The following is a 13376-nucleotide window of genomic DNA, read 5'->3' on the forward strand; positions in this document are numbered from 1 at the left end:
CTACGATGTATATGTGTTTACAATTAGGTTAACTTGAGGATTTTCAATTAATTTAACATGAACAAATACAAACACTTCTGCATATTAAATGTACTAAAAATAGCTTTTTTATTATTGGTCTTTCTCCTTATTAATGTATAACGGAACCTTTGAAGGTGCCTGTTTCCCTGGGAATTATTTTGTCCAAACACCACCTCACTCAGGCTGAAGCTGATGCAAGTTGTATGAGTGAGCTGTCAGCTGTGTGAAGAATATTATAAGGTATGCCGGCTAGTCGCTTATCTAATAGATGGATATACTAAAATGACATACTCCATTATTTATTTATTATGTTATATATGTTGAATTATATGAAATACCGTATCGTAGGGTTATTAATCTACAGGCGTTATACGATTAGCTAGTTCGCTGTGGTCGGTTCACATATGGGATAATCCCAACTGCTGAGATACAGTATTGCTAAAGCAGATACAACCTCAGTAATTCTGTTAACCTCATACTAAAACATGTTTATTTCATTAATGTTGTGTATTGGTCTGCAATATACTTTAAATGTATATTACCTGTATCTGTTGAAGGATGGCAGAGTGTGAAGGAGCCAAGAGTCCAATGGAGCTCTACGAGAAACTGACAGCAAAAGGAGAACAAGTCAGGGCCTTGAAAACAGCTAAAGCTACTAAAGTAAGTGTTTATAAACTACAATGGAAAACAGTGATGTTACTCTCTGGGATATAGCTTTGCTCACCAACTGTGACTAGCCTTACAGGTAGTTTTGTTTTTTATTGTTTTGACATGTCTGCAACAAACCCATTATGATAATATAATGTGATGAATGCAATTTCGTTTGAGCACTGTTGGAAATAAGAAGGATTACATTTGTATATGAGTTTTGCATCAGTGTGATACTTTGTTGTTATTCCGATCCTAGAGTAGTCATTATTTTCTAGTTATTTCCCAATAATTCTAGTAAGTTGTCAGTCGATTTACTAGAAAATGTATTATTCAATCATATGTGTATCAATATTGCGATTTAAAGTTACAAACACTGAAACAACCCTAGCTGAAAGCAGTGAAAAGAGACATTTTAAACTATTCAAAACAACATATTTCTTCCATAAACTGGGCCTATTTCCTCTGTAAAACCCACAGAACATGCTGTAAAAATGTTCACAGTAACCATTTCTCAATTTGTAGAAAGTGGTTCCATTGAAAAGTTGTTAGTTTGGATTTTCCAATGTAGCCGGGACATTTATTTCTGAAACGACGACTATCTAATCACTTTAGTCTTGTCTTTTGTGAAGCACACCCACTAAGCACCACAGTACCACTTGAATCTGTTGGGATTTGGTTGTTTGTGTGAGTCATCTGACGGTGGTGTTTGGCTCCCTGTAGGCTGATGTTGATGCTGCTGTCCAGCTGCTGATAAAGTTGAAAACAGACTACAAACAAATGACAGGTCAGGACTACAAAGCAGGCTGTCCACCTTCAGAGAACTCTGTTGCCCCCGACAACGGGCCAGCAGCAGGTAGCGCTGATGACGAAGACACAGTCGACCCGTGGAACGTGTCCACGAACAACGCCAAGGGAGTGGATTATGACAAACTTATATGTAAGATTCAAATTAACTTCACTTATTGCCTTCAATAAAGAACTACATGTTTTTTTACAACAGTTAAAATAATTTTGTTTTCTCCAAAATGTACTTTGAACTATGAGGTCATTTAAGCTATACAGCATTGAAATCTGAGTTGTGTCTGGCCTTTCCTTAGTGAGGTTTGGCAGCAGTAAAGTTGACAAGGAGCTGGTGGACAGAATAGAAAAGGTCTCGGGACAGAAGTCTCATCGCTTTCTAAGAAGAGGAATCTTCTTCTCACACAGGTCAGCCTTTAAGGAACTGAACATATTTCATCATTGTGTTCTTTTCCTAATTTCTGACTTCTAGTGTGTGGATGTTTCACAACCACGTTTGCAATTTATCATCTCATAAAAGAGTGTCATATAAACAAATATCCACTATGAACTTTTGACCTTTTCCAACAAAGACACATCAATATATTTATTTTCTCTTATTGCTGTTTCTGGTAGGGATATGCATCAAGTACTGGATGCGTATGAGAAGCAGAAGTCCTTCTACCTTTACACTGGCAGAGGTCCGTCGTCTGAGGCCATGCACGTTGGTCACCTCATCCCCTTCATCTTCACCAAGTGAGTTCTCCCTCTTTAATGTTTTAATACCAAAGCGCTGTTAATTAAAAGCACGTAAAATCAGCAGGGCATCATCTAGAATGAAGCTAGTTACACGTATGTCCTTCTTTGTAGATGGTTGCAGGATGTATTCGACATTCCCCTCGTGGTCCAGTTGACTGACGATGAGAAGTACCTGTGGAAGGACCTATCACTAGAAGACTGCCACCGCTTTGCTGTGGAAAACGCCAAAGACATCATTGCCTGTGGCTTTGATGTCAACAAAACCTTCATCTTCTCTGACCTCGACTACATGGGGTAATTATGACAAAAAGTATCTTTGTATTTCCTCCAGACAAACCTTACTGCTAAGGCGTTTGAGGGTGCATATAAGCCCTGCCATATATACAAGGACAATTCTGCTTTGAAAGTATCTGTTGATGGAATGGAATTTTAGTCAAGAGTTGTTTCTAAATGTGTTAATTCCATTTTTTTTGTCTGCAGTGCATCCCCTGAATTCTACAGAAATGTGGTAAAGGTCCAGAAGCATGTGACGTTCAACCAGGTCAAAGGAATATTTGGCTTTACCGACAGTGACTGCATTGGTAAGACAACTCAAAACTGGGTAAAAAAAGAGAGTCATTCTTTGAGCAATCAATTCTCCTTATCCTTTTTAAAAGAAGAAGCAACAAAATGACTAATTACTCTTGTTTTCATATGCCTGTTGTGTCATCCTGGGTTTGTGGTTTTGTTACATCATCTCCTGGTCCTGAATTGAAATCGTGTGAATACCATGTTGGTGATTGAGCGTGTCTTATTTTCTCTCCACCCAGGAAAGATCAGCTTCCCAGCCATCCAGGCAGCACCGTCCTTCAGTAGCTCTTTCCCACAGATCTTCAAAGGCAGAAAGGACATTCAGTGTCTCATCCCCTGCGCCATAGACCAGGTCAGGACACCATCGCATTAAAGGTCACCTGTTATGCAAAATCCACTTTGTCATGTCTTTTATACATCAACATGTGTGAAGAAAAGTCTCAGGAAAAAATATTCGCTCACTTTTTGTCCTGATCCATTTATATAAAAACCTGTTTGAAAATGAGCTGATCAGATGTTGGCCACTTTATGATGTCATAACGATTTTTTGGCTTCTGTAACCATTAACCAACCAAGGTAACCCCCCCGACCCTCTCCTTATCACCTGATTCTCCTCCTAGAGCACCATTGTGTTCTTGTTAACCACATTTCTCGCAGAGGGGCGTGGGGAGTGGCACCTTATTGTCATCTAGAGTAACAGACAGAGAATCAGCACTTTTGAAATAGGGCTGAAACAGAGGGGATTATGGGATGACACAATGCACAATCTGTTTGGTGTTTGGAGACATGTTTTGTATATATTGGTGAAAAACAGTATAATAGGGGACCTTTAATAGTCTACAACACGTATACTAATATTGCACAGTCACATGTATTGATATTTATTTTCTTGCTCCCCCAGGACCCCTACTTTAGGATGACCCGTGATGTAGCTCCAAGGATCGGCTATCCCAAACCAGCCCTGCTGCACTCCACCTTCTTCCCCGCCCTGCAGGGGGCGCAGACCAAGATGAGCGCCAGTGACGCCACCACCTCCATCTTCCTCACTGACACACCCAAGCAGATCAAAAACAAGGTGCAGCCCATACTATTTATTTCTCTGAATAGTTATCAGTCCGGTTCATATAGTTTATTATTGCTTAATGATCCGTGTATCCACGTCTCGCAGGTCAACAAACATGCGTTTTCGGGAGGAAAGGACACAGTGGAAGAGCACAGGAAGTATGGAGGAAACCCAGACGTCGACGTTGCCTTCATGTACTTGACATTCTTCCTGGAGGATGATGAACAGCTGGAAAAGATCCGACAGGTGAGAGTTTGGAGAAAAGAGGAAATATATAATGTTATTTTGCTTATCTTATCATCTCTATTTTGTTTTCCTTACTCTTAGGATAAATGGAACTCTTGTTTTGCTTTCTCTATCAACCCTTGAACGCTTTATCTTGGTTTTTATTTTTCCATTCCTCTCGGCTCACTGATCGTCCTCTTCAACTTCCTGTTTTCACATTCCTCCCATCCACTCTTTCTATCTTTTTTTCTCTACAGGATTACGCAAGTGGAGCTCTCTTAACAGGAGAACTGAAGAAGCTTTTGATCGAGACTCTGCAGCCAATGATCGAGCAGCATCAGCAGCGACGCAAACAAGTCACAGAGGAGGAGGTCAAGCAGTTCATGACTCCCAGACCTCTACATTTTAACTTCTAGCATGCTTGATGAGATGTCAAGCTTCATCATGTCACTAAACTTTATACACGAGGAAATAAGTATCTTTCTCCATTCCACATTATTGTCATTTGTAACAGGAATACAAAAGTTTTCTCTTTCAGTTTGCATCAGACCTGGAGAAAATGACTGAAGCAATGTGTTAAACTAAGCATGGCATTGCCTTTGACGTCATGCAACTTGTTGGCTTCACTCTGCACCAAATGTACACATCCATCTCCATGAAGTGTTTGTGTTGGAAGCGCTGCTTTACTCTCTGCCCTGAATTCAGATCAGGTCGAATGAAAATTAAATCGAAGTATAAGGGAACATTGTGGCAATTTCTTACTATAACACGTTTACACATCCAGTTTGAATGAAAAGTATTCTACTTTGGAGAAAAGCGTTTGAACAGTCACTTCCACTGTGTTCTACATGGTGTTGAGAGATAGTGTCAGTATGGTAATAGGAGATATATTATGGGAAGTTAATCTGAAGAGTCCGAGCATATATAACAGGAAGTAGGGTATCGGTGTTTACTCAAAGGAATGAAAGCAACTCTATTTTTATCAGCAAACGGGAATGACTCAAGGCAACTTCTTTTTTTTTTGAAGATAAATAGTTTAATTTGGTTCAAGTACAGTTTAATTGTTAGTCTAAGCAGAGTTTCACTTCTGCCCAGAATAAAGATTTAGTCGGGAAAAGGATTTCACTCCTGCCCAGATCAAAAATGCAACGGTACTTGAACAAAACAAAACATATCGTTATATAAACAATGTTTTCATATTCAGACAGAAACAGTTTTGATGTTTTTCATTATGCTCCTTCACCACGTAAGCTTGGCACTCTAGAGTTAAGTGTAGATTCTGTTCTCAATGCTTTAAAACCTAGCTAAAGGTTCCTACAAATGCTGTTGTTAAATAAATGTAGCACAATAATGTCTTCCAAGATGTCACGGAGTGCAAGCAAAGGGGAGAGTTAGATAAACAGGCAAAATAAAATGAGTAGACCAACATATTAAATAAAGTTATAATTACAAACATTATAAGTAGCAGCCAGAAGTGTAAAGTATCAAAGTATGTTTACTCAAGTACTGCACTTAATTACAATTTTGAGGTACTTTACTTGAGTATTTCCATTTTATACTTTTACTCCACTACATTGATTTAATACCTTTAGTTACTTTGTAGATTTGTATTCATAATGTGAAATATATCGACACTTAAATAACACTTTAGTTACACCTGGAGAACATTCACAAGCGACCCGGCTGTATACAAAGTAATTAAAACTAGCTGCACCTTTACCAGCTTTGATAACACTTTAATGCATCAATAATTGTAATCAAAACATATCATATATAATGATGTTTCTGGAATGGACCAATCTGCAAAATAAATACTTTTGGTACTTTAGGTATATATTGATGCTAATACTTTTCTCCTTTTACTTGAGTAACATTTTGAATGCAGGACTTTAACTTGTAACAGAGTATTCCTACGCTCTGGTACTTATACTTAAGTACAAATAGATAGATAGATAGATAGATAGATAGATAGGTACTTTATTGATCCTAATTTGGGCCATTTTTGCGTATAGGCAAGGCAATGTACATGAGAGAAATTAAGACAAGAAATAAGCAGTCCAAACTATTTAAGAAATGGAAATAAAATAGCATTAAAAATGTAAAAATCTGAGTACTTTTGCAGCTCTGGTAGCAGCATTAAGAAAACATGTAACAGATATACTCAAGTTATTAGGCTACAAGTATGAGCAATACTTTTCATATGTACTGCCACCACGTGTTGGTTGGTTGCCAGGCTGTTTTATTCCATTGCATCCCACCACCCCGCACAGCTGTTGTTGTGTCCTAAATTTGGCACAATGCTCTGTAGTCTCTGTTTCAATATGCTAGTTAGACACTCATACGCATGATGACGACCACCATGATAACACTGATTTTGATGTTGTGGAGTGGAGTTTTAAACTCTCCTCTGCCCGCCCGGCGCCAGCCTATGGGAGGGGGGAGGGGGGAGGCACCCACTGGGGAGTTGTCTGCGTCCTGCTAACCTGATTGGACTGATTGGAAAGGCAGGCACGCTTGACTCTTCTTCACTTTGAACCCCCGCTTCCTCCTCCCTCGGTACAGAAATAGAAAGGTTTGGGCACTTCTAGTAGTGAGCGTGAGGACACATCAGCAAAATACATCGGTCACAGTTTTAACCAGGCTCCGAGTCCGTGTGGTTATCAATAAACCGGGAGAAATCTTCACTCTGCTCGGCAGCTTCAGTCTGAGACCCAGGAGAGGATATTGCACAGCGCTGCACTAGTTTGTAAATAATACAAGTTAAGACAGATTTCCGGGAAGTATTATCCTTCCAATAATACGTTTTGTCAGTCAAAGAGGTAACTTAACACTTTCAAAGCGTAAGATTTTTTGAGGGAATGGCATTGGACTTCGCTGCAGGCTGCATAGGAGGTAAGTAATTAGCCAGTATTGATGTTCGCTAGCCACGTTACCCAGGTTAACAAGTGCAAGCTAGCATTAGCATTAGCCAGCTTTCCTTTTTTCCCCCATCTTCAAGCAACGCGTGGACAGCTCACACAGTGAATATAGGGATTTGTCTCCCACTGCCACGTCTGACAAACATTTTAAACAAACCACAATAACAGGCTAGAGACTCATCTTGCAAGATTCTATTCTAAATTCTAAATTCCCGGATGTAGTTAAGTCCTGTCTGAAGTTACATTCCATACCTATAACTCAGAGGGAGTGGTGTTTATAGTCTGTCATTCAAGTTATAACTCGTTTTAGATACATTTAGCATGCTCAAATCAGTTTAGCTTAACCCAAAAATAAAGGGGAACAAGTTTTGTGTATCAGTGCATCAGGTGGATATAGCATCATCTCTTCTCGTGATTATTTATCATGATATATCAGACACATATTTACACTAGGGGCTTATTTCCACATAATACTTTAAATGGACAACCTGAAGTTGACTGAGTTCATTGCTTACCGTTTGATTATAAATACCTCACAGCCAGTTTTTCCTGGTAGTCTCACCATTAACCCCTGGGAATCTTGTCAGCTGTTTTGTCTTCACCCAAGGCCAGGTCTTCCCAAACTACCCCAGATTGTACCACTTTAAAGAGCAGAGGCCCTGATGGGATGCACGTTTGTAATAATGCACAATGAGATTAACGTTTTGGGTCTGAAGACTAAGGCATACATTGCAAAAGAATGTTGTTGTATTTGGTAAAATATGTCTAAATACCAGCCTGTTTTGTGTGCATCGCAGTCAGGGACAATTGCATTAATTCATTCAAACGTTATAATAACTAGGAGGACATTAAGCATGAGAATAGCCATTTGGAAGAAATAATTAACATATCCTTGTCTCTATTAAACACAAATAGGAAGCATTCATTTTAAAGAAAGCCATTAAATGTCAGGCAAATTAATTCAATAAATAAATGAAGTTCAAGGGAAACAGGATGACCTTTTGTTAGATTCCACTAAAGATAAAAGTGCTAGGGATAGTGCTGCATGCGTTACATGTTTGCAGTTGCACGATGAGAAAATGGTTTGTTAAGCTCAGTCAAAACAAAGCGCACCTGCAAGTGTTATAAAATCATTTGAGCACATTTTAAATGGATTCAGTCCAACTCTGCTGCAGACAGTTTAGTTATTCATTCACTAACAAATACAAGCCTGTGCCAAGGCAAGCTGGTTGCACCATAGTTATAACTGGAGGTAGATGTATTTTTTTTTTAATCATAAGCTCAGAGTTTAATAATGAGCCTTCGTTTCCCTCTGTCTATAAACAACATTTCCAAATCAGTAAATATGTTTGCACACATTTTTAGTTCATGGACAAAAGGACATAGGTTGAACAGTACACATTTGAATATTAGGTGATCATTTGACATGAATAGAATTTCCTACCGTATAATAGATTTATGTCTCAGTCAAGTCAAGGACAGGTCGTGCACGTAAAGCTGTCATCAGCGACCAGCAGATTATACGTTTGCTCTTGAGTGAAGAGCCACTTCCATTATGATTACTTTTTTTATTTTTTTATTTATTTATATAAAATATGATTTGAAATCCTGTAAATTCTTTTCTCAGGTGCTGCTGGTGTTTTGGTCGGACATCCATTTGACACAGTGAAGGTGGGTGTGTGTCCATCGTCATCACTATTTACTCACATTAGACAATGGCATGATCCAGTACTTTGCTTTGAGTGTTGTAATGTTCACCACTCTGTAAATACAGTGAGTTTACAAGAGGAATCAGATACTGTATAAATTATGTTTTTCTAAACAGATATTTCTTTCCCCCAAAAATGTAGTATTTATCAGCAACCATACCTATGTACCAAGAACGTGCTCTCACTTCCTTTATAAGTGAAATAATCTTTTATTTCTGGCATTTTACTGAGTAACTCCTGCACTCACTAATCCTAAACGGTCATTGTTTTCAACTAACCCCAAGGTCACAAAGTAACCTAGTCGCGTTAGTGAGTGGACTAATGTCTACTCCTTTTGGCGTACAGCTACTATCAATGGTAAAATAAAACATTGTGCATGGTTTTTCGACATTGCATTTTTAGGATACCGTGACTTATAAGATTGCATTGAATTTGCTGTGATATATCATTCACTTGATTTGTTTAAAAAAGGCAAGAAAGTTACATTTAGCACACCATGAATGTCATTTCTCCCTGAGCTGTTGCTGGGTCTTTAACAGCAACAGTGTCGCTGTGTTGTAGATGAGAGAGAGAAATAAACAACCTCTCCATGGAAATGTGACCTAGTAAGTATGGTCAAGGTCTTTCTTTTCCTCTCACCCAATGTCTTGTCTTTAAGCTAGAGCAATACAAAGCACAGAAGACATTATTTTGGTTATTTTCTCCCCCTTCGTGTTGCATCCCATTTTCACCCTTAAAAAAGAAATATTTAAAAGCTCTAGCTGTTGTTTTTTGACCCCTTTTTTTAAACCTGTATTATAATGTGCGTTTTTTGGTTTTTGGCTTCATAACTCTTGGATGTCTCTAACATGAAGCATATCATTCGCAGGTGAGACTTCAAGTTCAAAATGTGGACAGACCCCTGTACCGGGGGACATATCACTGCTTCCAGTCAATCATACGGCAGGAGTCGGTACGTTGTATTTTTTTGTTTCTTAGAATGCAGCTCCATACCTCGTGTGTGTTAAGTAATGAGTGTAACTTTCACAATGTGCTCAGTACTCTGTCGCGGTTAAAGAGGGTCACTTTTAATGTAGCCGGTTTCACTCTAAGCAGCCAGCATGTTCCTACATGGGGGTGTTAGGGGGTGGGAGATGTGTCTGTGTGCCAGGGCCAGTGAGGACCTTATCCTGCGTGGGCTAAATAAAGCTTTGGGACATCATGCCATTTGAGCTGAGTGGAGAGTTTGGTCTCTATGAGTTTCTTGTGGCTGTTTTACTTGGAGGGATTATTAGATTGTATTCCTCCTACACCATAATATGAATATGTTACAGTGGTTCCTGGCCTATTGTTCCCTCGTAATCTAATTTGTCAGCAATCATTTAGTAGTATCCACAATTCAATGTTTTTAATATCACGTTTTGTTTTAACCTTGTTACAAAAAGTACATTTCAAGCAACCACACTGTGTAGTCTCTGAGCTGCATGCTGTGGTTAGTTGTGAAGTGTAATTTGAAGTCTTCAAGCATCATCAGCTCTTTTATGATAGTAGGAATCATGACACCTATAGGCATCACATGTACATTTGACGGCAGATTTTGGGTTATGACACTGATTGTACAGATTTAAATCAATCGGTGCATTACTCACATTTAGATTATCCATGACCGGTCCACTTTTTTTTTATTTAGCCAGGTACTCATAGTGTGCATTAGAGATGAGCTGTCAACTAAAAACAAACAAGCCTCAAAATTGAAACTTTTTAAAAATTCAACACATTTCTCTGCTAAGATTATTAACACTGAGCTTCATTTGAAGGAGTTATTTAAGGGACCCAGTATTTAAAAGTGTGTAAATCTTGCTGTGTTTCCTCATTGGTTCCAGTAATCTGTGTTTGTCTGTAGATGACCGGTCTGTACAAAGGCATCGGCTCTCCTATGATGGGCCTGACCTTCATCAATGCCATAGTGTTTGGCGTCCAGGGCAACGCCATGCGCAAGCTTGGCCGTGACACGCCTCTCAACCAGTTCCTGGCTGGAGCGTCAGCAGGAACCATCCAGTGTGTCATCTGCTGCCCCATGGAGCTGGCCAAGACGCGCATGCAGCTGCAAGGGACTGGAGAGAAGAAGTCTAAGAGGAAGCTGTACAAGAACTCCCTGGACTGCCTGGTGAGAATATACAAGAAGGAGGGGATCCGAGGGATAAACCGCGGCATGGTGACCACCCTGATGCGCGAGATGCCCGGGTTCGGGGTGTACTTTCTGGCTTGGGACTCGTGGACCCGTTACCTAGGCTGTGAGCCGGAGGACCCTTACATGATCCCCAAGCTGTTGTTTGCCGGTGGAATGTCTGGCATCGCTTCCTGGATCTCCACCTATCCCGTGGATGTGATCAAGTCGCGTCTTCAGGCGGACGGGGTGGGCGGGGTCAACCAGTACAGTGGCATTATGGACTGTGTCCGACAGAGCTTAAAGAAGGAGGGGTGGAGGGTGTTCACACGCGGGCTCACGTCCACTTTGCTCCGCGCGTTCCCAGTCAATGCTACCACATTTGCCACTGTGACTCTATTTCTGATGTACATGCGCGAGGGACAAGAGTGTAGCATTGGGGACTCGGAGCAGCAGCAGCCTGTCCCGCTGCAGCCACAGACGTAGCCAACCAGCATGTGAGCTTTACGTCAGTCCGCAGCAAGTGTGATGACAGGAAGATGAAATACGATTTTTAACGCAGGTCTATGATCTGTTAACCGGTGTCCATAATGAGAAAGGTAAACTGACCCTAGGTCAGGCCATGGAGTTTTAGCCAAGTGACCACATGTATTATTTAAATAATATATATATTAAGATTAATGCTGCACTTGTAAATATGGCATGGTTTTTTTTACACTTTTTTGTTTTAAGTAATTTAGGACTGTTACATAAGTTACTACAAAACTAAAGTGGCTGATACAGATGTTTCTAAAGGTTAGAGTAAAATAAGTAGTGTCTTTAATGCTGTGCGCTAGAGTAGCAACTGTTAGTGACTAATTAATTGGGGGGAATTTCAAGGCAAAAATGGCAGAAAGTACTGTTTTCAGCCTCCATGATGTGGATATTTTTTGCTTTTCATATGATAACCAAAAAAAGCTCTGGACTGACAAAACAAGACATTTAAAGACATCACGTTTGACTTTGAGAAACTGAATAGGGCATCTCATTAGAAAGAAAAAAATCAACAGCATTCAAAAAAATAGTAAATGTTTACTGTATTTCTTGCTAATTTCGATCAAGTAAAATGTGTATTTTTTAAAATACACATGTAAAATGTTTCTTGTTTCATTAGAGCTATCCATATTGTTCTCTCCCTGATGTCCAGGTCAAGTCATTCTCTAGTGTTAACACTGCATTCTTATGTTAACGGTTACAAATACAAAAAAAAGACGTAGAAATTGTTGTTCTTTTTTTGACTGCCGTTCAGCTTTCCTATGAGAAGGCATAGGAATTAGGATGATTACAGGCTCAGGCTCTGGCCCATTACATTTGAAATAACATGGTGTAGACAGTCATCTACAAATAAATCATGATTCATATTTTTAAACACAATCATTGTGCTAAACCAAATCTGATGCAGTCTATTTGTTCTGGACATTGTAAAGTGTCCAAGGACAGCACCTTATGGTATGATATAAATTCTCACTTTACAGTAGATTGTATATTTCCCACTAATGAAAGATTATTTTACCCTAAGATGATGGCTTTTTTAAAACCCAAAATGTATTTTTAAACCTTGTGCTTCTGGTCGCTAGGTGGTAGATACAATATTTAGAAGGCTCTACACTTTGCACTGTGTAGACATTAGACCCACAAGTGGTATTTTTGAAGTGAACTGGTCATTTGTTAAAAGCCTACTGTTCAGCCATAACGTGTATTTAAAAAAAATATTGGATCTTCTTTCAAAGATAAAACTAAACCATTTGCTATTGATAGCGTTGTCTTTATATCTGGCCTTTTAGTTTTGTCAGTAATCTTTGGACAACGAAAGGCAGAATTTCCACACACTGTTGTGAAATGAAGTGACAACATTACGGTCTTAATCAGACATCTGGTTAGGGCCCCTTTGCGTTCCTCTCAATGTTAACCTTCAGTCATTATATAACAGTGTACACACAGGGCAGCGTGACCTCTGTACCCTGTTAACAGCTGCTCCATTTCACAAACATTTTACATTTAGCAGGTTTAAAATGTAAACTATAACACGTCTAACACTGAAACTGCAGCCCGGCACAAATCACACGTTTATCTTTATGTCTGCAGTACTAAACTACTGCTGCTGCTGCTGTAACTCGTCAATGAGAGTTAGACTGACCTGAAACAGCTTGGGGGGTGTCCATACACACAATGCTGTATGTACTGTGAATTTGGTGTTTTAATGTCATCCTTTATACGTTTGAAAGTGTGAAATATAAGTCGGCTAAATATGTTTTCTTTAATTATAATCGGTGTTTTTCTGTTTCTAGATGTATTTCTTGTTTGTCTGACCAGTGGATGATTTCTTTATTGTTTCTTTATGAAAGGGATGTTTTATCTGTCTGATGTTAATGTAACTATCTTGCCCCAAAGCAGACACAGCAAACACCTTGTAGCTCTTGAATGGAGAAATAAAGGTCAACATTTTTTCTCATGTTTTTGGAAAAACTGTTCTTTGTACATCAACATGTTAAAATAAA

General features: G+C 39.2%; 2 protein-coding genes across 6 annotated transcripts; both read left to right on the forward strand.

Annotated features, from left to right (window-relative positions):
* Positions 1-167: 167 nt before the first annotated feature.
* wars1 (tryptophanyl-tRNA synthetase 1) lies at positions 168-4809 on the forward strand. The gene is made up of 11 exons (XM_079692078.1): positions 168-261; positions 579-681; positions 1393-1609; positions 1770-1878; positions 2086-2205; positions 2320-2502; positions 2689-2789; positions 3018-3130; positions 3680-3853; positions 3947-4087; positions 4324-4809. Exons 2-11 carry the CDS (start codon positions 580-582, stop codon positions 4480-4482), a joined length of 1419 nt encoding a protein of 472 aa, XP_079548204.1. The 5' UTR covers positions 168-261; position 579; the 3' UTR covers positions 4483-4809.
* Positions 4810-6533: 1724 nt separating this feature from the next.
* slc25a29l (solute carrier family 25 member 29-like) lies at positions 6534-13330 on the forward strand. 5 transcript variants are annotated; one of them, XM_079640648.1, is made up of 5 exons: positions 6536-6958; positions 8612-8655; positions 9233-9298; positions 9562-9645; positions 10576-13330. In XM_079640648.1, exon 5 carries the CDS (start codon positions 10576-10578, stop codon positions 11323-11325), a length of 750 nt encoding a protein of 249 aa, XP_079496774.1. In that variant the 5' UTR covers positions 6536-6958; positions 8612-8655; positions 9233-9298; positions 9562-9645; the 3' UTR covers positions 11326-13330. The 5 variants fall into 5 exon arrangements, with proteins under 5 accessions (XP_079496776.1, XP_079496772.1, XP_079496774.1 ...); XM_079640649.1 differs by having other exon boundaries at positions 9255-9298; XM_079640650.1 differs by having other exon boundaries at positions 6534-6958; positions 8612-9298; positions 10556-13330.
* Positions 13331-13376: the final 46 nt, after the last annotated feature.

The sequence above is a fragment of the Notothenia rossii genome (genome assembly GCF_949606895.1).
Source record: "Notothenia rossii genome assembly, chromosome: 7".
Lineage (NCBI taxonomy): Eukaryota > Metazoa > Chordata > Actinopteri > Perciformes > Nototheniidae > Notothenia > Notothenia rossii.

What these genes read in the sequence shown, in the direction of transcription:
- wars1 (XM_079692078.1), top strand. Translation starts at nt 580, where the DNA reads ATGGCAGAGTGTGAAGGAGCCAAGAGTCCAATGGAGCTCTACGAGAAA. An exon ending in TACCGACAGTGACTGCATTG is followed by an intron (nt 2,790 to 3,017) that starts GTAAGACAACTC and finishes CTCTCCACCCAG; the next exon opens with GAAAGATCAGCTTCCCAGCC. An exon ending in AGCTGGAAAAGATCCGACAG is followed by an intron (nt 4,088 to 4,323) that starts GTGAGAGTTTGG and finishes TTTTCTCTACAG; the next exon opens with GATTACGCAAGTGGAGCTCT.
- slc25a29l (XM_079640646.1), top strand. Translation starts at nt 6,925, where the DNA reads ATGGCATTGGACTTCGCTGCAGGCTGCATAGGAG. An exon ending in CGCTGCAGGCTGCATAGGAG is followed by an intron (nt 6,959 to 8,611) that starts GTAAGTAATTAG and finishes TTCTTTTCTCAG; the next exon opens with GTGCTGCTGGTGTTTTGGTC. An exon ending in CAATCATACGGCAGGAGTCG is followed by an intron (nt 9,646 to 10,575) that starts GTACGTTGTATT and finishes GTTTGTCTGTAG; the next exon opens with ATGACCGGTCTGTACAAAGG.